Source organism: Cebus imitator, unplaced genomic scaffold (genome assembly GCF_001604975.1).
Source record: "Cebus imitator isolate Cc_AM_T3 unplaced genomic scaffold, Cebus_imitator-1.0 Scaffold79, whole genome shotgun sequence".
Taxonomy (NCBI): domain Eukaryota; kingdom Metazoa; phylum Chordata; class Mammalia; order Primates; family Cebidae; genus Cebus; species Cebus imitator.
Window position 1 is genome coordinate 6,855,384 of NW_016107394.1, and position 26,029 is coordinate 6,881,412.

General features: G+C 52.1%; 1 protein-coding gene across 3 annotated transcripts in view; it reads left to right on the forward strand.

The window, feature by feature from the left end:
- The window catches only part of MYO7A (myosin VIIA), a 90,964-nt gene that overhangs the window by 6,313 nt on the left and 58,622 nt on the right, over window positions 1-26,029 (forward strand). The window contains exons 1-6 of one of the 3 annotated variants that reach the window (XM_037740143.1): window positions 4,811-4,942; window positions 9,173-9,286; window positions 16,945-17,097; window positions 24,803-24,987; window positions 25,559-25,680; window positions 25,760-25,902. In XM_037740143.1, coding sequence (XP_037596071.1) covers window positions 4,835-4,942; window positions 9,173-9,286; window positions 16,945-17,097; window positions 24,803-24,987; window positions 25,559-25,680; window positions 25,760-25,902 — 825 coding nt within the window. In that variant the 5' untranslated portion in view covers window positions 4,811-4,834. Of the gene's footprint in view, window positions 1-4,810; window positions 4,943-9,172; window positions 9,287-16,944; window positions 17,098-24,802; window positions 24,988-25,558; window positions 25,681-25,759; window positions 25,903-26,029 lie in introns of those variants that run through there. The other 2 variants (XM_017533058.2, XM_037740144.1) reach the window with 2 other exon arrangements.

The window sequence follows — 26,029 nt, forward strand, 5'->3', positions numbered from 1 at the left end:
TAGGTCTTTTCACATAGTCCCGTATTTCTTGGAGACTTTGCTCATTCCTTTTTACTCTTCTCTAATCTTGTCTTCTCGTTTCATTTCCATAAGTTGGTCTTCGATCTCTGATATCCTTTCTTCTGCTTGATCAATTCAACTATTAAAACCTGTGAATACTTCGCAGAGTTCTCATATTGTATTCTTCAGTTCCATTAATTCGCTAATTTCGTCAAACCTTTTTTCAAGGTTCTTAGTTTCTTTACATTGGGCTAGAACATGTTATTTTAGCTCACAGAAGTTTCTTATTATCCACCTTCTGAAGCCTAAATCTGTTGCTGGAACACACTCGTTCTCCATCAGGCCTTGTTCCCTTGTTGATGAGGAACTGTGATCCCCTGTAAAGGGAGAGGCATTCTGATTTTGGGTATTCTCAGCCTTTTTACGCTGGTTTCTTCCCATCATTGTAAATTTAACCACCTGTCGTCTTTGTAATTACCGACTTTCAAATTAGGTCTCTGAGTGGACGTCCAACTTGTTGATTCCCAGCACCGGAATTTGAGCAACCCACTGCGCCAGCCAAAACAGCAGCGTTAAGATTCGTGGTGCTTTTCTGCCCGGGAATCTCCGGTCTGGCTTCCTTCTTGAGTCCCTTTTTCAATCAGCTGAATAGGTGACTCTGCCTTCCCAGAGCTCCAAACGTCTACCAAAAGGGGACCCAGTCCCGTTTCCTCTGCACCAAGAACCGCTGCGCTGGGGTGCCAGCAAAACTGCCGCGCCGGCCACAAGAGTCGCGCTGGTAACCCATGGGGCTCCTCCGCTGGGAATCTCCTGGTCCGTGAGCAACAAAAATTCATCTGAAAGTGTGGCGTCCTCTCGTTCTCTGCGCTTTCACTGGGAGCTACAATCCCGAGCTGCTAGTGATCAGCCATCTTGGATCTCTCTCCTGTTGGTTTGTTTTGTTTTAAGAGATGGAGTCTTACCATGTTGCCCAAGCTGGAGTGCAGTGGCTTTTCACAAGTGCAGTCATGGTGTATTACAGCTTTGAACTCCCAGGCTGAAGCAGCCTTCCTGCCTCAGCCTCCCAAGTGGCTTGGAGTACAGGCACCTATTGCTGTGCCTGGTTAGATAATGGCTTTTCTATTTATCTATGTAAGTGCCTTTATCAGTGTTTGTTTTTTTTTGTATGGCTTTGCATTACTGTCTAGTGTACTCCAATTCTTTTTGCCAATTTTGTATTGTTTTAAAATACATATAACAACATTTATCACTTAACCATTTTTTTTTTTTTTTTTTTTTTTTTTTTTTTTTTTTTTTTTTTTTTAATTTTTTTTTTTTTTTTTTTTTTTTTTTTTTTTTTTTTTTTTTTTTTTTTTTTTTTCCTGAGACAGGTCTCCCTCTGTTGCTCAGGCTGGAGAGCAGTGGTGTGATCTCAGCTCACTGCAACTTCTGCCTCCCGGGTTCAAGTGATTCTCCTGCCTCAACCTCCTGAGTACCTGGGATTACAGGTCCCTGCCACCAAGCTCGACTAATTTCTGTATTTTTAGTAGAGACAGGGTTTCACCATATTGGTCAGGCTGGTCTCAAACTCCTGATCTCAGGTGATTCATCTGCCTCAGCCTCCCAAAGTGCTGGGGTTACAGGTATGAGCCACCATCCCGGCCCCATTTAACCCCTTTTAAGTGCATAGTTTAATGGCATTAAATATATTCATAATGTGTGACCGTCACCACTATCCATTTCTACAACTCTTTTCATCTTGTAAAACAAACATTCTATCCATTAAATAATAACTTCCCATTCCCCTTGTCCCACCTCCTCTGGCAACCACCATTCTGCTTTCTGTTTTTGATTTTGACTACTCCAGGTATCTCGCATAAGTGGAATCATACACTATTTGTCTTTTTGTGATGGCTTACTTCACTTAGCATAATATCCTCAAGGTTCATCCATGTTGTATTAATAGCATATGTCAGAATTTACTTCCTTTTTAAGGCTGAGTGATATTTTAGTGTATATTTGTACCACACATTGTTTATTCATTCATCTACTGAGGAACACTTGAGTGGTTTCCGTGTTTTAGCTATTATAATTAATACTGCTTTGAACATAGATGTGCAAAGATCTCTTTGAGATTCTGCTTTTAATTCTTTTAAGTATATATTCAGAAGTAGAATTGCTAGGCCATATGGTAATTCTCATTTTAATTTTTTAGGAACTGCCATAGTGTTTTTCGAAACATTTGTATTATTTCGCATTCCCACCCACAGTGCATAAGGGTTCCATTTTCTCCATATCCTTGCCAATACTTTCCTATTTTTTTTTTGTGTGTAATAGCCATCCTAATGGATGTGCAATGTATCTCCTTATGGTTTTGATTTGCATTTCCCTAATGATAAGTGATGTTGAGCATATTGTCATATGCTTCTTGTCTCTTTGTATATCTTTTTTGGAGAAATGTCTACGTAAGTCCTATGCCTATGTTTGTTTGTTTTGGAGACACAGTCTCGCTCTGTCACCCAGGCTGGTGTATAGTGGTACAATCATAGCTCACTGCAGCCTCAAACTCCTGCCTATGACCATTTTTGAAGTGGGTTGTTTGTTTCATTGTTGATCCATGTCTTTTAATTTTTAGGATTTCTTATAGGGCAGGTCAACTCATGAGAAACTCCCTCAGCTTTTGTTTATGTGGGAATGTCTTCATTTCTCCGTCCTTTGTGAGGGATAGCTATGCCAGATATACACATTTTTCTTGGCAGTTTTTTAATTCTTTCATCATTTCAAATATGCTGTCCTACTGCCTTCTGGCCACCATGGTTTCTGATGAGAAATCAGCCGAGACTTATATTAAGGATGTGTTGTATAGAATGAGTCACCTCTCTGTTGCTGCTTTCAAGAGTCTCTGTCTTTGCCACTTGTGGAGAAGAGGCCTATTCCTCCAGCTCAGGGGTGGTTTCAGTAGCTTGACTGGAACCAGACAAGATCAGGCTCTTAGAGCCTTGCAGGGTCTCCCCAAGGGGACCTCTTTTCAGCCGCCAGCCACCAGACCTACTTGAGGATCTCTTCCTCTGTCCTCTGATTCTCTGAGTTTGCTGTTCCCTCTTCCTGGGATGCCCTTTACTTAATGTCCACCTAAAAAATTATAAAACCTAGCTGTCACCCCTAACATGACTCCCTTTGCTAACTATGACTGGCACTCACATAACATTTGCTCTAACAGGCAGCAATCTAGGTGCATTATGTATCTTAACCTGTTAAATCTTCACGAGCATGTGGAAGCACTGTCATTTTGTCACCTGACGATGAGGAAAGGAAGGATCATAGAGGTTGTGGAACTTGCCCAAGGTAGCACAGCTTGTGAGTGGCTGAGCTGGGATTGAAACTAAACCATCTGACTCCAGGGTCCAGACTCTTAGCGGCCATGCTATCCTGTCTTTCCAGGGCTGATCTGCCTCTTATCTGGTGGTACTGTCCTTATCTGCATCTGGGTCTGTCTACCACACCAGGCTGAGAGCTCTGAGGACATGTCTTGTTAACAGTATCCTCTGTACTTCAGTGTGAGCCTGTGCTCAGTGAAGGTTGGTTATATGGCTACATGGGAGAATGCCTGGGAGCTCACCAGCAGCACTTCCTTGTGTCTGAGGTCTGGGTCCGGTTCCAGTGTATTGCAGGTGGGCGGGGAGAGATAGGTGTGCTCCTTTTCGGCTTGACTGGGGGAAGGACCTCCCCTGAGATCAGTAGCCCCGAGAGGTCACAGGAAGTGAGTAGGAATCACTGATCAGTCAGCTTTGTGCTGGGCGGCAGAGCCCTGGATCCCCAAGGCTGGGACACGGAGTGGGGTAGAACTGGGCCCATCCTGTGTGGCTCTGACCCCTGTGTGAGCCATCACGTCTTTTTCCTTGCTATCCCCCCTGCCCAGTCCCCGGCCCCCACACTCTGCTGTTGTTCATTAATTGGGGGAGGGAAATTGGCTTCCAGGATACTAGACAATGCCAAGGGCCACAAATGCAGACTGGAGACCTTGAGAAGAGAAAAAGAGGAAAGAGGGGAGAAGGACAAAGACAGGCAAGGTGAGGCGAGGAGGAGGGAATTGGAGGGAGTCTCAGGGCCTGGGCCTTCCTGGCCCTAAGGATGGGATGGTGGCCTCTGGCTCACAGCACAGCCTGGATCCACACCTGGGCCCAGCCCTGTGTGGCTGCCAGGACACAGGAGGCCAGCTCAGGTCTTTGAAGGGAGAGCTCTGAGCCATCCAGGTGTTTCAGCTGTCCTGGGGAGTGCAGGGGACCCTACACCGGGCCTCCGAGGCCTTTTCTGCAGGATGGACTTAGGCTGCTATTTGACCTCAGGGGCTGGGGGAGGAGGAGACAGGCTCTTCAGGGGCTTTTCCGCAAACTTAGCCCGGAGGGAAAATTTTTATCTGTCCTCACTTCCCAGAGGCAGCCAGGGAGCCAGAAATATTTTTGGTGCATCGCCCGTTTAGTCTTAAAAACTCCCTGAGTTTACCGTGTTCCATTCCACAACATCCTCGTGTTTCCTTCCATAGAAAACACAGCGATTTTCTCCAAAACTGCCGTCGGGGTGAGGTGCCAGGCGCCACGTTTATCCCGGGCCCCCGCCGCGGTGCCAGGGAAGCCGCCTGGAATTCCCGCGAAGTGGGGGTGTGGGGGGTTCCGCCGAGACGGAGGGGGCCGGGCTGCGCTGGCGCCCCCTCGCCGTCCCGCCCGCGGGCGTCACCTAAGCCGCGGTTGCCATGGGCCCGCGGCAGATGGCCCGGTTTAGGGTTCCGGGGTGGGGGGGCGGCGCGCGCGGGATTAGGTGAATTAGGGAGCCGGAGCAGTGCCGTCGTCGCTGCGCCATGGAGCCCCCCGCCGACCCCGCGGACACCGCGCGAGTCCCGCAGCACGGCAAGTGGGTGCTGGTGCGCAGCCTGAACCAGGCATTCAAGAGCTACGCCATCCTGCCGGTGAGGCCCCGGCAGGGAGGGGAGAGGGGAGGGGTAGGGCGTCCTGCCCCTGGCCTCAGTTTCCTTGCCTGTTAGAAGCTGGGTGGGCCAGACAGGGTCGCTAAGCTTCAGGGTGTGCATGGACTGTGGCCCTAGGATGCCACCTGCGGCTCTGACCTCCCCCAGAGGGAACTTGGCCGCCGCTGCCCTTTGCCGGGAGGGGGGGTTTTGCATGTGGGAAACCCAAGCCAGGCAGGCCAGGTCTGAGCAGGGGCCTCCTGCATTTGCTGGGGTCCAGAGCAGGAAGCACCTCCAGGTGCACAGCGGGACCCCAGCCTTAGTTTGTGGACTGGCTGACTGCTGGTAGAAGGAAGGCATGGCCCTCCAGTCTCCTCCCTAAACTATGCTTAGCAACTAGACACTGGCAAGAGCTTGGCTCACATTTCCCTTCTGTGAAAATGGGGGGATAAAACCAGCGTTGCAGAGTGATCATGAAGACAGCTAGGGGCAAAATGTCCTGAAACAGATTACTTTTCACTCCACAAACAGAGACTGACCCCAGGCCTGGTCCCAGAGGAAGGAAGAGGCAGAAAGGGCTAAGGCCCCATGGGGAATTGCCATTGGCCCGGGACCGGCTTGATGCCTGGGAGGAAGGAGGGGAGACAGAAAGAACAACATCATGGGTCTCTCATCTTTGCATGCACTGACTCTTTCCATTTCAAGGCTGGTGGAAACTGAGGCCCAGAGAGATTGAGTGTCTCATCCAAAGACACACAGCATTGGTGGCAGAGCTGGGACTAGAAGCCAGATCTCCTATGTGTTCATTGTGGGTGTGTGCTGGCTTTCCTTGGGGGAGGTCCCACAGGGGTTTTGGGGTACCCCTGAGAACATTTGAACAGACCCGTTCTAGAAAGTCATGACTCTGGAGCTGGGAGCCTGCATAGCTGGCGGAGCCTGGGAGACCCTCTGTCCCAGTCACATATTTGACAGGCGAGAAGCTGGGACTTGTCCCATGTTACACAGCCACACTGAGGCATGTGCCGTGTCACAAACGAGATCTTCATTCAGAATGAGACCAAGCAAGGCACCCCTCACAGTGTGTACAGTTGTCACGGAACATGGTGTAGGAATGGGGCCAGATGCAGTGAGGGGCTGCCTGGGGCTAGCCATGGGGGTGGCAGGGGGTGGCAGGATTCTACCTGGAGCCCGGTTCCCCTTCCTCACCTCCCTCCTGCCCCGCAATGAAGCTTCATCTTCTTTCGTGGCTTCCTTCCTCCCTTCCTTCTCCCTCTGAGCCAGTGACTCCTACCCCTCTTTGGTTTTGGTCCTGGCTCTGTCCTCCAGATGCTAGCAATCCTGTCAGTCACTGATTTGATGAGTAACTGTGGCCAGGTTCCTTGTTTTTTTTTTCCCCCCTCACTTTCCTCATCTATAAAATGAGGATCCTAACAACCTGCCTGCATTCCAATGTCCTAAGACAGAAGTCCTAAGACCCCAGAATTCTCCCTGAAGTCTCTCCCCTGCCTTGTGAAACTGTTTCCTCAAGTCTGACCTAGAGCAGAGATAGTTTGGTCACTGCCCTCTTGGTGACAGCCCTAGGTAAGAAGAGTTCTAGTCACATCTGCTTGCTGTGTGGCCCCAAGTGCCTCACTCAGCTTCTCGGAATCTCCATTTCCTGCTCACATGAAGTTTTTTGGATTTTGGTTATTTTATGTTTTCTCAGGGGAAACATTTTCTGTGTGCTAGGCTCTGTACTGGGCTGGGGGATACAGGTGGCTCAGAGAGACCCTTGCCTTCCAGCTGCCCTCAGCCTAAGTCTCCAGCTTGCTTTCGGAGACCCACCAGCCTTCTGGGGCAAGGACCCTCTCAGTGCTTCCTGTTTTGCTCACTGAGCTGCATGTGGGGCTGGGCCTGGGGAATGTCAGGAAAGAGCCCTGGATTTGGGGTTTGTCAGACCTGGGCTTCAGTCCTAGCTCTGCCATAAAACAGCTGTGTGACCCTGGGCACTTTTCTTGACCTCTTTGAGGAGAAAAATTGGAGACAGTCCCCTGGCCATGCGCTGTTGCCCACATGCGCTCCCTCACGCTCCTCACCTCTTCTCTCTCACCAAGGCCTGCTCTGTGCTTGGCTCTGGGGAGCCACAGATGAGGGACTCAGACCGAGCCCCACCCAGGGGAGCTCCAAACCAGTGGGGAAGGGGAGCAGACCCAGTGTGGGGTGGCTGTAAGGGGTAAGCCCAGGGTCAGGGAGTGTAGCTGGGGCTTGGGTCTTAAGCAGTTGTGAGGATTACATGGGGCAGTTTATGGGGTACAGCCTGTGGAGCCCAGGCCCTCACTGAATGCTCAGTAAACAGGAGTTCTCTTCCACTCCCAAGCCTCTTCAATTTTTCTTACTTTTTCTGGGAGGAAGCTTGGGTTTGGGACTAGCCTGACTCTATCATGTGCCAACCTCCTAATTAATATAAAGAGAGCACCGACAGGGCCAGCTGTGGCTGGAAGATGGCAGTGGTCCCATAAGACTATAATGCCATATTCTACTGTACCTTCTATGTGTATGTTTAGATATGTTACATACACAAATCTCTTCCGTGGATTACAGCTGCCTGTAGTATTCAGTACAGTAGCAGGTTGTACAGGTTTGCAGCCTAGGAGTAAGCGGCTGCCCCATCCAGCCCAGGTGTGTAGTGGGCTGCACCTTCCAGGTTTGTGAAGTACACTCGATGGCTCCACGATGTTTGCACAGAGCTTATCTGTGATGTTAAGCAATGCATGACTGTAGCTGGTTCTGATGGGAACAAGATGAGGCTGAAACACTAATGAGTTGGTCTTAGACTCACTGAGTCCAGCCTTCACTGAGAAATGTGGAAATTGAGGTTCAAAGAGCTCAGTGACTCACCTAAGGCCAGGCAGGGCCTGAAATCCAGTCTCCTGAATCCTAGCCCAGAACGGATTCCGTCAGACCATTCCCATGGGTTTACCTCATTGTGATCAGTTTTATTAGCGGCTACATTTTTATTAGTGACTTGATACTAAGTTATATTCTCATTAGAATGTCTAAGATCTCCCACACCTCTAGGGAGTTTGAGTACCACCCCAAAAAGAATACTTTTATTAGGATTGGAATAAAATCTAAACTTGTATACCAAGGCCAACAAAGGGCCTATGTGTCCTGGACCCTACCTACTTCTCTGAGCTCCTTCTCACTCATCAGGCCCTGCCTCCTGGCTGTTCCTCCCTGCCGCAGGGCCTTTGCACGTGCTGCTGCCTATGCTGGGATTACTGTCCCCTGCTTTTCTCTAGGCTGGCGGCTCGTCACCCTTCAGGCGTCAGCTCAGAGATTCCCTCCATGGAGCGGCTTATTGGCTACTGGGTCTAGGTTGGTTGGCTCCATCATTCTCCACCATTGGCTTTTTTGTTCCCTTGACAGCACTCACCGGTACCCAAAGTGATCGTGCTGATCTATTTGCTCTGTTGTTTGTCACCTCTAACTAGAATGTAGACTCCATAATCATGGCTCACCCCCAGCATTTAGATTAATCAGTGCTTTGTACTCAGTAGGTAGTCAATACATGTTTGTTGAATCCATCAGTGCTGAACGTGGTTGTTCTCAGTCCATTTCTCTGACTTGGGGTTTTACGTTTGGCTCTCATGAGCCCTTACTGAGTGAGTAGACCCAGGCCCTGGGCCAGATGCTGCAGGGGACACAAAAGCCAGGGCTCTCCCCACATGCCAGAAGACAACATGGCTGAACTCTTATCTAGGGCCCAACATGGAGTGGTGTCCCTGTGAGGAACCCATTATCATGATGATGATGAAAATCGGCCCTGGAGGTGAAGGAGGCTGCAGCATTCACCCACAGTCTGGGTGCCCTCTGGTGTCACCTCATGTTACATAGACAGGACATGGTTTGAGTGGTCTGGTGTTTCTGCCTATACCCCGGTGAATCTATCATACACATGTAGGCTGTAGAAGAGCTGGGCTTCGAGAGGCCTTGGCTTTCTCTGGGCTTCTGCTAACTCATCTGTAAAATGGGAACATGGCTGCTCTAGAGGAGGGATTGATGATGTTGCATAAATGCCCAGCCCAAGGGCTGCCTTGCTCCAGAAGGCTTCTAGTAAGTCTGAGTCCCCTTCTCTTCTCCCTTCTGTGGTTGGCCCAGAGCCTCTGGTGGTAGCAGAGGAATATAGGGCTGCCTGGACGGGGCTCCGATCCCTCCATGCTTACCTGGCCTGGGATTCTCTCTTGCCCACAGGGGGACTATGTGTGGATGGACCTGAGATCGGGGCAGGAGTTCGATGTGCCTATCGGAGCAGTGGTGAAGCTCTGCGACTCTGGGCAGATCCAGGTGGTGGACGATGAAGGCAATGTGAGTAGTCTCCTCCTTCCTCCCACCCATGCCTTGGGGGAAGATACGGGCTGACAGATGCCTTGAGGCAGGGAAATGATCTCAAGGAGTTGGATGCAGTGCCTGTGCCCCCACTTCTGCCTCTCAGATGCCCCCTTCCATGATTCCTCACCACCCCAGCAAAAGGGAACCCCCTGCCTGCCTCAGGCTACCTGTTCTGTTTCCATAAACACCTCAGTACACTCTGCCTGGTGTTAGAGATGTGTATGGTGGGTTGGAGTGCAGTCTAGGAACTCCTCAGACACAGGGGTGCTTTGGGGGCAGATGGACTGCATTCAAATCCTATCTCGTCCAAGTTAGCTGTGCAACCTTCGCCAAGTCTCCTTCCCTTCTGAGCCTCAGTTTCCTCTTTGTAAAATGAGGATAATAATAAATATCTCACAGAGCTGTTGACCCTTAAGTGAGATCACACGTGTAGAATACCTCAGTGAAGTTAGCGCTAATCTGAAAGTTAAATGAATGCCCACAGCCTTGCTGTGCTGGGTTACCGGCATCACATGAATCCACCATGCACCTTGACACTGCCCCAGAAATTGATCTCACAGATTAACCCTTTATCTGTGGCCCAGAGGGAAAGGGATCCCAGAAGTGTAAGTTTGTTTGGCAGTGATGGTGGAGGCTTTGGGAGGGAAGGGGAGGTCTGAAGTCAGGGACCTGCCCTGGTTCATGTGAGGGCCCTTAGGGGAAACCCTGGGGCCTCTGAGCATGCGTGTACGTGTGTGTGGCACTGGGGCTATGCAGATGGGGTGCAGAGCATGCAGGTGCAGCTTAGCAGGGATATGGAGAAGCTGGGGAGATTCAGCTCTGCCATAATGTGGGCTGTGCCTAGTGGTGTGCCAGGGTCTGGGGACATAGAATTGGACTGAGTCCCTGTCTTAGCCTCCTGGACTGAGGGAGGAGAGTCAAGAGAAAGAGGGTGCAGGGACTTGAAACCAAGGATCTGTTGGGGAAGAGGGGAGGGCTCGGGACCCTCGAGGCCAGGTACTCGACGTGGAGTGGGCAGAGCATCCCAGATATCCCTGCAGCCCTCAGGTGCACTCCCGCCCAAGGTTTACAAGGCCCTCTGACCCAAGTTCTGTCTTGGGACTCTCATGTCATCTGTGGAAGACAGGGAGGGAAAAAACTGTTATCCTATGAGGAAACTGAGGCACACAGAGTGACCACGGAGCCAGTCACACAGCTAGTAAGTGATGGTGCTGGGATTAGAACCCAGGACCTCTGTCTTCTATACATGAGTTTCCCTTGTCAGTGTTATCTCAGTGGCGACTTTGGGGCTCAGGTTCTGCTAACCACCTTTTTGGCCCCTGGGCTGTATCCTTCTGGAGGATCCAGTTCTAGGACCCTCTAGGAAGCTTCTGGGAGGGTGCAGCCATAGAAGGGGAGGCACAGCCTGGCTGGCAACACAGACGACCTGTGAACCTGCCCAGAGCCCCCAGGGTGGGGACCAGGGACTCTGTCTGCAGGCTTAAGTTTCACCTGGGTCATGTTGCATGTCAGATGGTGTCCCATAACTCTATGTCACCGAATCCCAAAGCTCCCCTCCCGCTTCTCCCCCACCCAGGCCCTGAGAGTAGGAGCTGCAGGAGGGGTGGGCATGACAGGCTGGCAGGGACAGTTCGGGAGGCTGGAGTTTGCATCCGCGGCATTGAACCTCAGCACTTCCAGACTCCTCCTTTACAAGCCTTTCCCACCCCCATTTTATCCCCTCCTTCCCCACTCCAGTCTGTCATCTCTTATCCCTCTGTCTGCCCACAGACTCCCAGCAACTTGAGAGCAGAGACTAGACCAGTCCCATCTGGTTCCCCAGAGTTCATCGAAGGGTCTGCCCTGGGAAGGCTCTTGGCAAAGATTCACTGAGTGATGAATGAAAGGTTATGGTTCCAGTCCCTACTGGAACCCCAGTGTCTTGCCTTTGTCTGAGCCATTTCTGTTCCCAGACACACCCCTGCTTCCCTTCCTCTAGGGAGCACGTTCTCCCTGCTCAATCCCAGGGCAACTCTTTCCCAAAGGCATCCCTGGTCCCTGAATTGACCGTGTTTCCCTCCCCCAGTTGCTGGCATTCCTTCAGGGCCAGGCCTCAGCTACTGCCCTGGTTACACTTTGGCCCCTGGTAGGTGCCTGTGGACCTTGACCTGTGGGGTGCTGGCCTCTGTTGGGAGTCTTCCCATGCAGGAAACAGTGGGAGCAGCGCAGCTCTGCCTCCTAACTGGGCAAGTCATTTTACCTCTTGAGTCTGACTCATCACTGTTAAATGGGGTCAGTGATTCTCTGTTAGGGATGTTGGAGGAGCAAGTGTAAATCAAAAGGCAGTAGAGTGACAATGGCCAGCACTGGCTGAGCATGTACCGGGCACCAGTGCTCTACAGATGCGGCAAGAGGAAGCTGTCAATAAAGGGTGGTGGTGATCACATCCATCAATCCTTGCGACACCCCTGGGAAGAAGGGATCCTTGCTCTCATTCCCATTTCACAACTCAGGGCGTGGAGGCTCAGGAGGGTAAACTGATATGCTCCAGGTCTGGGGTCATGCCATGGCTGAGCACTGTCCACCTGTGTGCTAAACTGTCATGGGGATGGATGTGGGGACCTGAGGCTGGGGTCAAGTGGAGACAGCAGACGGCCTGCCCAGGCGCTCTGTCCCCTCCTGTCCACACTGGGGTCTAGGATAGAGGCAGGGAGCAGGGATGGTGAGCGGGGGGGAGATTTTCCAATGGGATCAGCTTGTATAAGAAATAGGGTGCCTGGGAGGGAGGAATGTTCCACACGGGACTGGAAAGTCCAGGCAGGTTTCCCGATGTCAGCACCTGCCCCCTTATCCTGGGGAGGCTGTGTGAGAGCCTGCCGTGTGCTAAAGCACTGCTGGTCCAGAAGTGCCGTGGAGTGTCAGGGAAATGGGCTGGGGGACTCTGCCCAACACAGCCCCTGATCTCCCTGAGGGCCTGGGCAGGCTGCCACCCTCCTCCGAGCCTGTTTTCTCCTGTGAAGTGAGGGGGCTGGAATGGGGGACCTCTGGGATCTCTCCATGAATGACTTCTGCCTCTCATTCAGACCTGGTCCCCTGCAGTCACCAGCCAGCCTCTGTCCCATCAGAGGCTCCCTGCCCAGCCCCTGTGTGAGGCACCGTGGCCTGAGGTGTGGCCCTGGGGGCAGGGTGACCACACAGGTGGAGCATGTGAGGGTGGCCAGTACTCTCAGGGGAGGCTTCAGAAACTGGGAAACCTCTGAGCCAAGCCTCAAAGGCTGAGGAGAAAGAAGGTAGAGGGGACAGTGGAGTGAAGTCACGGAGGCCTCTGGGGGCATGGAACCCATGTTCTCCGATTAGGAAGTACCAGGGGTAGCTGGGATGGAGGCTAGGGGATCCCTTCGTCCAGCACATGCTGGCCCTTGATGCCAGACTGAGGAGCCCGGGGGAGTCAGGGAAGGGCTAACAGCCCCAGAGCGACAGGGTCAGGAGGGTGCCTGAGGAAAGGCCCAGGGGATTAGGGATTGAATGGGAGAGGTGGAGGTAAGGTGGGGACAGCAAGAGGCTGGGGCTGGGCCAGTAAGAGACGGTGGTCTCGATCAGGGTGTGAGCTTGAGGGTGGCGAAGAGGGCACTGCCCACACGGCAGCCTTTTTTTTTTTTTTCATGTGGAGTCCTTCAAAACAGCAGGGGCTACATTCCTTATACCCTTCTTCTCCTATACATTTGGAATGTTCCCCGCCTTTTTTTTTTTTTTTTTTTTTTTTCCCACAGGCACTTTTTTTTTTTTTTTTTTTTTTTTTTTCCCACAGGCACACTGTTTGTGTTCTAGCTTAAACATTATAAAGGGGAGTGAGGATGTCTTCTTACATTGGAACATGATTTATAGCTTATCAAGTGATCACCATTGAAATTGTTATTTACTTCATGCCTCATTACAGAGAACATGAAATATCTTGTTTAGCATCTATGGAATAGCAATAAGTTTTTTTTTTAAAAAGAAAAAGAAAGAAAGAAAAAAGAATGAAGGAGAGGAAGAAAGAGGAAAAGGAAGAGGGAGAGAGAATGGGAGTATTGCTTTATTGCCCAGGCTAGAATGCAGTCTAAAAATGGGTATTGAAAACCTCTTTTATGCCAATAATTGTGCTTAATAATGGAGACAGGAAGAAAGGAGGGAAGAAAATAACAAACAAGTAGCCAACCAATATTTCATTTAAACCTGTGAAATGCTATACAATTATTGAGGAATGATTTACTTCACTTTCAGAGTAGGTGTGATGTGGTACTGATAAGAGTGTGTATTTTGTGTATTTGAAGTGGAGAGTTCTATAAATGTTTATTAAGTTTAGTTGTTCCGGATCTGAGTTCAAGTCCTGGATATCTTTGTTAATTTTCTGTCTCATTGATCTAATATTGATGTTGAAGTCTCTCACTATTATTGTGTGGAAGTCTAAGTCTCTTTATAAGTCTTATGTATCTAGGTGCTCCCGTGTTGGGTGCACATATATTTAAGATTCTTAGCTCTTCTTGTTGCATCGATCCTTTTACCATTATGTAATGCCCTTCTTTACCTCTTTTGATCTTTGTTGCTTTGAAGTCCATCCCATCAGAGGCGAGAATTGCAACTCCTGCCTTTTATTTATTTACTTATTTTTGCTCTCCATTTGGTTGGTAAATCTTTCTCCATCCCTTTGTTTTGAGTCTTTGTGTATCCTTGCATGTGAGATGGGTCTAGATGCAGCATATCGATGGCTTTTGGCTGTGTCTTTTGATTGGGGGATTTAGTCGATTTAAATTTAAGATTAATAATAATATATGTGAGTTTAATACTGCCATTTGATGCTAGCTGGCTGTTTTGCCCATTAGTTGATGTAAATTCTTCATTGCGTTGATGCTGTTTACTTTTTGGTATATTTTTGGAAAGGCTGATACTGGTTGTTCCTTTCTATTTGTAGTGGTTCTTTCAGAAGCTCTTGTAAAGCAGGCCTGGTGGTGATGAAATCTCTGAGTACTTGCTTGTTCACAAAATATTTTATTTTTCATTCGCTTGTGAAGCTTAGTTTGGCTGGATATGAAATTCTGGGTTGAAAGTTCTTTTCTTTAAGGATGTTGAATATTGGCCCCCACTCTCTTCTGGCTTGTAGGGTTTCTGCTGAGAGATCTGCTGTGAGTCTGATAGGCTTCCCTTTGTGGGTAACTGACCTTTCTCTCTGGCTACCCTTAGTATTTTCTCCTTCATTTCAACCCTGGTGAATCTGACGATTATGTGCCTTGGGGTTGGTCTTTTTGAGGAATATCTTTGTGGTGTTTTCTGTATTACCTGGAGTTGAATATTGTCCTGCCTTGCTAGGTTGGGAAAGTTTTCCCGAATAATATCCTGAAGAGTATTTTCCAGATTGGATTCATTCTCTTCATCACATTCAGGTACACCTATCCAACGTAGATTAGGTCTTTTCACATAGTCCCATATTTCTTGGAGACTTTGCTCATTCCTTTTTATCCTTTTTTCTCTAATCTTGTCTTCTCGTTTTATTTCATTACGTTGGTCTTCGACCTCTGATATCCTTTCTTCTGCTTGATCAATTTGGCTGTTAAAACTTGTGCATGCTTCACGAAGTTCTCGTATTGTGTTTTTCAGCTCCATTAATTCACTTATATTCCTCTCTAAATTGTCTATTCTCGTTAGCATTTCATCAAACCTTTTTTCAAAGTTCTTCGTTTCTTTGCATTGGGTTAGAACAAGTTCTTTTAACTCACAGAAGTTTCTTATCATCCACCTTCCGAAGCTTACTTCTGTTAATGGAACACACTCGTTCTCCGTCAGGCCGTGTTCCGTTGCTAATGAGGAACTGTGATCCCCTGTAGAGGGAGAGGCGTTCTGATTTCGGGTATTCTCAGCCTTTTTAGTCTGTTTTCTTCCCTTCGTTATAAATTTATCCATCTGTCGTCTTTGTGATTACTGACTTTCTAATTAGGTTTCTGAGTGGACGTCCAACTTGTTGATTCCCAGCGCCGGAATCTGAGCAACCCACTGTGCCGGCCCAGACAGCGGCGTTAAGATTGATGGTGCTTTTCTGCCCGGGAATCTCTGGTCTGGCTTCCTTCTGGAGCCCGTCCTTTGATCAGCTGCATAGGCAACTCTTCCTTCCCAGAGCTCCAAACATTGGCCAGTAGGGGACCCAGTCCCGTTTCCTCTGCACCAAGAACCGCTGCGCTGAGGCGCCGGCAAAACCACAGCGTCGGCCACAAGAGTCGCGCTGGCGTCCTGTGGGGCTCCTCCGCTGGGAATCTCCTGGTCCGTGAGCAACAAAAATTCATCTGAAGGTGTGGCGTCCTCTCGTTCTCTGCCCTCTCACTGGGAGCTACAATCCTGAGCTGCTAGTGATCAGCCATCTTGGATCTCTCTCTCGGGAGCCTTTTCGAGGGTTGAATGGGCAGGACTGGGTGACCTGTTGGACTGGGGTGGTGCTGGAGGGGGCTGATATCCAGATTTGTGCTAGTGTCCAGCTGTTGGGGTTGGCTATGCCAGAAGGGACCCAGAGGAGGAGCAGGTGGGGGGGACATGGTGTGTGCATCACATCTGCCCAGCAAGACTCAGGGTGTGAGCTGAGAGGTGGCAGAAAGGTCCCCATTTCCCCCAAAAGGCAGGTCCTGTGGCTACTGGGTCCTGGCATTTGGGGATGGGAGGGCCGTGTGGTCACACTTCCCTGAGAGTCTGAGATTGTGCAAAGGTGCTGGAGACCCTCTAGGAGTGGGGAGACTCCCAGTGCTCTGAGGAAGCCAGGGCTCTGCCAGTTTGTTGAGAGCCAGTGCACTTCCCAGATGCTCACCCATATGCCACCGCAGGGCAGCTGAGGAACACTGCAGAGTAGGAGAGCTAGGCAGATGACCTGTGTCCTCCACTTCAGCTCACAGGTCCAGAGAGTTCACACCCTTTGCTCCCACAGGTCATCAGCAAGCCTGGGAAATACCTCCTGGGTGGGTGGGTCCACTTCACCCCATCACCACTGCTACCGCTCTGCCTTCTGGCTTTCCCTTGAACATGCCAGGCCTTTGCAGCCTGAGGCATTGCTTTGCTGTTCCCTGGGCCTGGAGCCTCCGCCCCCTCCCCCAATCTTTTTGCAGCCGTCTCTTTCTCTTCCTTTGTGCCTCAGCTCATATGCCACCTCCTCAGAGGGGTGGTGACCACCCCATCTCAAGCAGCTAGCCCATGACTCTCCACCACATACACTTGTTGGGGTATTCTTGACACTATCTGATATCACTTTTTAATGGCTTTTTTTTTTTTACTGGAATCTGAATTTGAGACCAAGTCTATCTACCTCTAATTATTACCCTTTCTACTGCAACCTGCAAAGGGCCTGGGGGACTCTCATCCTCTTACTGACAGCAGTCAAGTAGGGCCAAAATCCCTGCCCTGCCAACCTCTTAGATTTTCAAGAGGCTCCCCTAAGAGAATGAGCCATCCTTGAAGGGTGGAGGTGGCTGGTATCATCCTGAAAGACTTAACCCTGTTAGAATTGATGATGTTTGGCCCTTACCGGGGTTGGCATAGACCACGCGATCCCGCCCTGCACCACCACACCCCGCCCCTTCCCCTGCAGTGCGCAGCCTGGGCCCCGGGAGAGTGCCCTGACGTTGGTCGCTGGCTCCCCGCAGGAACACTGGATCTCGCCGCAAAACGCCACACACATCAAGCCTATGCACCCCACGTCGGTCCACGGCGTGGAGGACATGATCCGCCTGGGGGACCTCAACGAGGCGGGCATCTTGCGCAACCTGCTCATCCGCTATCGGGACCACCTTATTTATGTGAGTGCCGCCCCGCCCTCTGCCCTCCGCCCTCCGCCCTCCGCCCTCCGGCCTGTCCTGCCCCTCCCCCTCCCCCGCCCCGCCCACTTCACCACGCCCCGGCCACGCCCACCTCGCCTCCAGCCGCGCCCTCTCTGCCGGGGCCCCGCCTCTTGAGACTTTGTCCACTGTACAGCTGGACCCCGGGGCCCCTGCTGGGGCTCACCTGCCCGCAGCCGCCTGGCGGGAGGTGGGGCGTGGGGGGGGTGGGGCTCACCCTCTTAGGCCGTGGCTTCTGTAGTCTGTGGTTGGAGAGGGGAGCGGTTGGTACTACACAGTTTTCATGTACCTCTCCAGGCCTTGAAACCACTGGGAGGCCAGGGCAGAGTCAGTGAGAGGCTTGGTGCTTTGCCCAGGCACAGGTGTTTGCCCAGGCACAGGCTGGGTGTTTGCTAAGGGACCGGGACCTGCCATCAGGCCTCAGGGCCAAGAGAGGATGGATAGGGATAGGGATAGATGGATATCCTTAGGAGGGTGCTAAAGGAGGGAACATGCTCTGTTCCTCCACTCCGCAAACCTTGATATTAGAGGCACACACACACCACTCTCCTCCCCCTTCAGACTCAAGAGGACAAATAAAGACGTCTTTTCCAGACGGGACAGAGCAGATTTCAAGAGATTGAGGTCAAAGAAGAGCAAAAAAAGAAGGATCTGTGGAGATCATTTACTCTAGAGGTTCTCACACTTTTTGGTCACAGGAAGTCTTAAAAATAATTGAGGATCCCAAAGGACTTTTGTATACTGGGTTATATCTATTGATATTTACCATATTAGAAATTAAAACTGAGATATTTAGAAACATTGATTAATTTTTTAAGAGTAACCATAATATATCCTTTATAAGATAATATATACAACATTTTTACTAAAAATGACTACATTTCCCAAAATAATAAAAAAAAAATGATGAGAAGAGTAGCATTGTTTTATAGGTGTTTTGAAATCTCTTTAATGTCTGGCCTAATAAAGCCAACCAGATTCTCATCTCTGCTTCACGTCCATTCTGATGTGATGTTTTGGCTGAAGTGTAGGAAGAAAATCTGGCCTCAGATGTGTAGTTGGCTTTGCGGACTTCCTGCAAGGGTCTTGGATCCCCTAGGGGTCTTTGGTCCACACTCTGAGAACTGCTGCTCTAGCCCAATAGCCCAGTTGCAGACAGGGAAACTGAGGCTCCACAAGGTTTAGCCAGGCCCAGAGATGTGCCGTGCTGGGGTCACTGCCTGCCTCTGACCCAGCCCCATTCTCCAGCAGCCCAAGGGCAAAGGAAACCAAGGATGTGCAACCCCCAGCAGGGAGCAGGAGGGAAACCCCCAAGGCAGGGCCAGCCCGATTACCTCGGAGCACAGGCCCAGGGAAGGCTGGTAATAGGGACATTACTGGGGGATATATGGGGTCTGCAGGAGTTGTGGTTGAGCTTCTGGAGGTGGGTGAGATTGGCTGGTAGAGTTGGCATTCAGGAGGAGGCACTGTGTGAATAGATGCTGGAGGCAGGGCCATGCTGGCGAGTGATCAGCAGACACAGTGTCCCTCAGGTTATCAGGACCATGAAGGGGTGCCAGGGCCCAGGCTGGAAAAGTCTCAGGGAGCCCCAGGTGTTGTCACTGAAGAATCACAGTAAGGAGCTCTCGGGGCCAGAGGTCCAGTCCCTCTCAGAAGCCCTGGAATTCTGGCCCCTCAGCTGCCAGAGAGGTTCCTCAGCCACTGTCTGACTCTAGGTCAGGCTCTAGAGGAGAGACTACATGTCAGTTCTTGCCATCCATTGTTTGGGCACAGGAAGTGACTTTTGCAAGGAGCCCTCCAGCACTGATGAAGCCCCTCTCACTCTGTCCCTCAGTCAGGCCTAACCTGCACTCACAGGGGCAGAGCATGGAGGATACCTCCAGATGTCAGCATCACCTAGCCAGTGGGGAGGAGCTAGAACTGGAGCCCAGGGCAGGGACACCCACCTGCTGTATCTCACAAGGACCCACTGGTGTCTGCATTCCACTTCTTGGCAACCCCCTTTTTGCTCCTCTCCCTGGAGGACAAGTGGCCACTGGTGGGTCCTGGGGTTCTCTGTGGCCACTGACCCAGGCCAGGGCAGTGTGACCCTTAGGTGAGCAGGAGCCTGTCCACCTCCCTGCGGAACACTGCCAGAGCCGATGCTTTGTCATTGTTCTGAATCCGAGGCCTGAACCCAAGGCCCACTCTCCCATCAGGAGGAGGAGGAGGCGGAGTGCCCCATCTCAGGGAAGGAGCTGGGTAATATGGGAGTTGTCCCGCCAGGGCCCCTGCAGACCAGTGTGTCAGCATAGCTCAGGGGCATGAAGCATGCAGGTCAGCCACTGAGCAGGTAAGCCGGGCCTCATGCCAGGGAGTCGGTAGGTCAGCTGCATCGAGGAACAAAGACAAAAACAGGATTCATAAGGGAGAGGAGAGGAAAAACTTCAGACACAGTGGGCACAGTGAATCTTGTTTGTAAAATTAGGAGGGTGGTGAACTGACCCATGGGCGGCCAGCAGAGGATGGCTTGGATGTTATATCCTTCAGGAGGGTTTTCAAAGAAAATCATTTCAGGGATCTATGGGTTCTCCAGAAAGCCCCCAAATCTGAACCATTTGCCTCATTCGAAGTTCTCACCATAACCTTTCTGACTTCTTTTCTGGATGAGAGGGAGGAGGCAGGGCCGTACCTTGTGGAGGGATGGGGTAGGGGTCCAGGCAGGTGCCTAAGCTGCTTTCTTGTCCAGGATGCCTGGCCAGGAAACCAAGCTGTGGCACTTGGAAGGGCCTCAGCTCCATTAGCCCCCGGACCTTAAATTCTCAGTGTCTCTTGGACAAGAGAGCCATGCTCAAGAACTGCAGGATTCAAAGAGGTTTCCTTGACTCTGTGTTCATGATTCTGCGACTTGGTGGATAAGATAGGATTAGAGCAGGGCTTTGAAGAAGCAACCGGGCCATCGTCCCACCCGGAAACTGTACCTGTCCCTAACTATGGCAACTGCCTGTCCCTTCATGGATTGGGTTACCCTGGGCACAGCTCATGCACTCAGGATTTCCTCTGATTGCCATGGCCAGCTCACAGACTTGGGCCGGTGGATGCCCTGTCCCTGACTGTCTGTCCTGGACTCGCCTGCCTCCAACTTCCCTGTCCCCAGGAGCCCAAGAGAGTACTCCAGGGCCACACATCAGCCCCAGGTACTCCAGAATGGGGAAAGGCCCTCAGAGAACACTTAGCAACCCTCACTGCATGGTCCCAGAGAGCAAGGACTGTCCCCGCCATGGGTGGCAGGGCTGGCGGGGACCCAGGGCTCCAAACGCTGAGCAGAGGCTGGAGCCTTCATCTGGGAGGTGGGAGGCTGGCGTCCAGTCGGCATATGGCCTTGGGGATGTCCCTGTCCCTCTCTGGCCTCAGCCTTTCCTCAAGCACAGCAGGGAGACTACATGATGTGGGCACCTCTATGACTCTGGGAAGGCCTCTGGGTCACAGGATGTGTTTTCCATGGCATGCTAAATGCCAATGAACTTCCCAGAGCTGACAGGCCTGGGCACTTCCTGGAAGAGGTGAAATTGATTCCTGCTGCATCTCTGTGGCCTCAGAGAGGCTCCATGAGCTCCTCCTGGGGACCCCTAGGGACCACATATGCTGTATTCCTGGTTTGGGGAAAGTCCTTCTCTCTCCCCACCAAACCTGTAGCTCCACAGGTCAGGTTTTGCTACGAGAGATTTGGACAAGAGGTCTGGGCATTCATTCTCTGCCAACCTGAACCCTTAGAGGCAGAGAGAGAGACCAGAGCGTTCAGGGAGCAGTGCTAAGACCTTGGATGACCAATGGGCACTGAGGCCTGGAGAGGGCCAGGGTCTTGTTGCCAGTGGTGGCCAGCCTCCTCTTCCGGAGACCCTGGCTACTGGCTCTGCCAGTCCCGTGGGTGCATTCCTGGGGTTTGGGGAAGCCCAGGTGGAGAGGCCAGAGCTGGGGCGCTGGTGCCAGGGTTTCTCATTCATCCCACCTCTCCCCACACATCTGCTGTGTGACCTTGGCAAGTCTCCCCACTTCCTGGAGGCTCACTTCTCTCATCTGCAAAGTGGGGATATGACCTCTACAGGCCTTCTGAGGAGTAAAAGGGGTGACAGAGTGGTAACTGCAAAGTTCTGGGCCCAAGAGGGTTTGCCCTTGCCCTCACCCTCTCCCTCACCCTCTTGCTGGAGAGAATCCTCCTTACTGAGGAAAGAGGCCTTGTTTCTATTATTTATTTTGTAGTTAGAGATGTAGCTAGGTAGATACTTACATACATATATACAAAATTATTCATTTTTTTCTGCACAGATGGCAGCGTCCTTCCATGCTGCTCTGTGATTTTCCACTGGCTGCCTCCTGGCCGCCCTTCCCGTCAGCATGGCTGGGGCTGCCTCAGTACTGCGGACAGGCCTGTCCGCCTTGCTGCCTTCCCTGCTGGTTGCTGTGGCTGCCAGTGGATGCTGTTCACCCAGTACTTCTGCCCATGGAGGTAGTTGCTCTTTCGGCCACTCAGCAGACGTTGCTGAGCATCTCCTATGTGCGGTGCATGGTGCTAGGCCTTGGGAGAAGGAGGCCTTGAACTGGGGCTGTAGAGGAGTCAGGTGGGCACACTGAAGGAGACCTGTGGGTTTGATGATTGTACAGGAAGGTGCCTGGTTTCCTGGAAGAGGCATCATCTCAGCTTGGAACTGAAGGATGAGAAGGAATTATCTGGGTGAAGGGGTAGGGAAGTGTGTCCCTGGTCTGAGATGGCAGGGATGGAGTGTGATGCTTTTAACTGAAAGTTTCATATGACCAGAGCCTCTTGGTTGTGGGATGAGGTTGATGAGGGTGACAGGGGCCAGGGCTTGGGGGCCTTGTGGGCAGGAAAAGGATTTGGACTTTGTCCTTAGGCTATGGGAAACTGCAGGAGGGTTTTCAGCAGGGGGTGACGTGGTTAGATTTTTAAAGCCTGCATGGCTCTGAGTGGAGAATGGATTGTTGAGGGGTTGAGTGTGGAAGCCGAGAGCCTGGTGGGGAGGCACCTGCAGTGGGCTGCTGAGAAATGAGAGTGGCCTAGCCAGGGAGGCGGAATGCAGATGGAGAGGGGGGTGGTAGGAGGGAGGGGCGTCCACAGGCTCCCCGAGTTCCTGCCCTGTGGTGGTGCTGTTGGTCGAGTTGGTAAGGCTGGAGAGAGCAGGGTTGGAGGGAATGAAGAGCTCTGATCTAGACATGCTGGTGGCATCAAGTGGGGACATCAGGAGGCTCAGGGCCGAAGGGTTTGTGCACAGGAGGGCCCTCTGGGCTGTGAGCAGAGTGGAGAATGCCGTGGGTGCCATGGGTGGGGGAAGACCTGGCCCCAGCCCTGGGACAGCTTCTCACAGTGTCTCAGCATCCCCCACGTCTGTCTCTGGACTGCCCATGCCCTGAACGTGGCCACAGAGCCTGCTCCCAGGGCCTCCCTCCACTGGGCTCTGACATCCTCCTGGAGGCTGGTTCATTAGGTCTCAGTCGGCCTCTGCCTCCAGCCTGGGTGACTGTCATTCATCCTCCGCAACTGCCAGGGTGACCTTTCACCAGCAAACCTCCCAAATGTCATGCCCTTTCACACTCTGTGCTCGCTACCCATAGGTGGGCCCCCTGGCTCTCCCTCCACTACACCCCTACCACATCAGATCTAGGTGCCTCCGTCAGGAACCTCACACCCCAGCCTTCCAGGGTGTCTCAGTAAAGGGTGATTGGATGACTGTATAGCATCAGCCTGTGCTGTGTGGGGATCACCAGCCAGACGGCTGAGCATCACATTATTAAGAAGATATCAAAAAGGAAGTTTAGCTGGACGTGGTGGCACATGCCTGGAATCCCAGCTACTCAGGAGGCTGAGGCAGGAGGATTGGAGAAGGAGGTTGCAGTGAGCCAAGATTGAGCCACTGCACCCAGCCTGGGTGACAGAGCGAGACTCTGCCCCAAAAGAAAGAAAGGAAGGTAGTGCTTATGTACCAGATGCCTGGTAAAAGTTATGTCTTTGCCCTTTAGCCTTTACAACAGCCAAGGGAGGTGGGTGTTAACCTCCCCCTTTACACATGAGCAAACTGAGGTTTGTCAAAGGGACGTTCTTTGTGACTGGTTCCTAGTCTGGTGCAGGTTCCCACCAGCATCTAACTGGTTCCCACGGGCTGGGCAGGGCCGAGCTCTAGGGGATGGTGGCTGAGGGGTCCTAGAGAAGGGCCTGGGGGGCTAGGGTCTGCTGGTCCTGATCTGAGAAGTCAGCCAGCCCTGGGCCATGTGGGTGCTGTTTGTGGAGAATGCTGTTATTGCCCCTGTTCCCCACTGACCAGCTTCCTTTTCTTCTGCTCTGCACTTTGCAACCTCAGACCAGCTGCGGAGGGTGGGTGAGTGTGGCACAGAGAGCTGGCTCCAGCTCAGGTCTTATTTGGCTATCCGCTTGGCCTGGCTGCTCCCCTCCAGCCTCCTGCCCCCACCCCACCCCAGCTCTTCCTGCCTGGCTCTCGTGGCAGTTAGTGGATCAGCACAGTGAGGCTCGAGTGCTTCTCTCCATGGGCTGCTTGGAGGAAGAGGCTTAGGTGGGAAAGGAAGGTCTTCCTGGGCCCAGAGAAGGGCAATTTCTGGCCAACTCTCCTGGTGTAGGCCAGCCAAGGCCAGGATTGGAGCCTGGGTCTTGGCCACACCTGACCCCAGGGTGACCATTTCCCCTACCACGCAGTGCCTGCAGCCACACTCTCCCTGCATGGCCACCATAGGCTGAGGCTGCTGGGGCATGGCTGCAGCTCTGCTGTGAGTGGGAGGGTGGGCCGTCACCTCCACTGTACATTTTTCTTCAGCTTCTCCAGGCCCCAGATATCAATACATCCACTGCCAATTATGGTCTAGGCCTGCCTGACCTTTTCAAGCTTGAGGCATGGGGCAGGAGGACGGAGAAGCAACCCCGAGTGCCTCACCCTGCTCTGGTGGCAGGAGGGCCAGGCTGCTGTCCCCTGTGGCAGGACCCCAAGACCACAATAGGAAGGCTTGCCTAAAGACAACAGAGGAGCCCAAGTAGAGAACCCCACTGAAGGCTCTCTGAGGTGCACCTGGCCCGTGTGCCTGAGCTGCCCAGGATGGCTGGAGGTGCTCTGTCCCCCAGAGTACAGCATCTCCCTCTGTCCTGGGGCAGTGCTGCAGAGAGTGTGGCCCACTCAGTCCCCAAGCCACTTACCCCAGTTCTTTATAGCTCATTTCCCACGTCCCTCTTCCTCACCAGCCTGGCCTCCCCTGGACTGGTCCCGCTGATTAATTTCACTCCAAAAGTTTGTGATGCAGAGCCTGGCAGCGATGATGGGAGCCAGAATTTGCAGAGTACCCACTGTGTGCTGTGAATCTTAAAAGATATCACTTCTTTAATCTTCACAGTTACACTCATTTCACAGTTAAAGAGAAGGAGGCTTAGAGACTCCACCTCCCTCTTCATCAAATGTCACTGATCACTAACTCCAAGCCAGAACCTGTGCTTGGATGGAAGCCCTGCCCTGGCTCCTAAGGAGGCTGGATTCTGGCCCCAGATCTATCCACATGACTCCAAAGCCAGGACTCTTCCCTCCAGAGCACCAGAGCAGGGCAGAGCCCAAGAGCTTTCTAGAGTCACAGTCTCCCACACGGAATCAGCGAGCTCCCCATCTCTTGCTGCCCGCAGACGTACACAGGCTCCATCCTGGTGGCTGTGAACCCCTACCAGCTGCTCTCCATCTACTCACCAGAGCACATCCGCCAGTATACCAACAAGAAGATTGGGGAGATGCCCCCCCACATCTTTGCCATCGCTGACAACTGCTACTTCAACATGAAACGCAACAGCCGTGACCAGTGCTGCATCATCAGGTGGGCAGCCCAGCACCTGGGTGGAGCTCCAGGCTTAGGACCTAGAGCTCCAGCTCTGCTCTCCTGATAATACCTCTAGGGATTGCCTGTGCTGTTGGAAAGGCCATCAAGCTCCTAAGGAACAAGATCTTATGTACTCAGTGTTATGTAGCAATGTAGGGAATCACCTCCCCTTTCTTGAGTCTTGAATCTCTATGCTACCAAAGCTCGTGTTAGCTTTTGAGGCCAGCATTGTTTACTGGTGGCTCCTGTCAAGTTATGGTCAGTTGGCATCTCAGGCTCCTATTTTCTTTTGGGCAGAGGATAAAAGACAAAGCATTGACTGAGCATCTAGCCTGTGTTGTGCTCTATGGCAAGTAGGGATGCAGGGGCATTTGTGTCTGAATGAAGGTGAAGGAGAGTGTGGTAGTGCACTGAGCCCTTGAGCCCTGCCCCAGCCCTGGAGGGTCCATATTGTCTGCCAATGTTACAGCTGGGGGAGCTGGTGGATGGGGGCAGGCTGGGCTGAGTTCCAGTTAGGTGGGGAGTCCCTGTGGGCTGTGACAGGTCCTGCCCCTCCCTCCCTCTGCAGTGGGGAATCTGGGGCCGGGAAGACGGAGAGCACGAAGCTGATCCTGCAGTTCCTGGCAGCCATCAGTGGACAGCACTCGTGGATTGAGCAGCAGGTCTTGGAGGCCACCCCCATTCTGGAAGGTAGGACTGGGGCTCCGAGGGCGAGACCAGGAAGTGGAATGGGGGCGGGCTTGCCCATGACACCTTACTTGCTCTGTAGCATTCGGGAATGCCAAGACCATCCGCAACGACAACTCAAGCCGTTTCGGAAAGTACATCGACATCCACTTCAACAAGCGGGGAGCCATCGAGGGCGCCAAGATTGAGCAGTACCTGCTGGAGAAGTCGCGCGTCTGTCGCCAGGTGGGTCTAAGCCAAGGGAGGTGGGAGTAGATCCAGGCCCTTGGCCTCAGGGGTCTTCGTGGTCCAGATGCTCCCCTGCCTGCCCGTGTTGCTGCCTGCTTGCCTGCATGCCTGAAATCCCATTGTG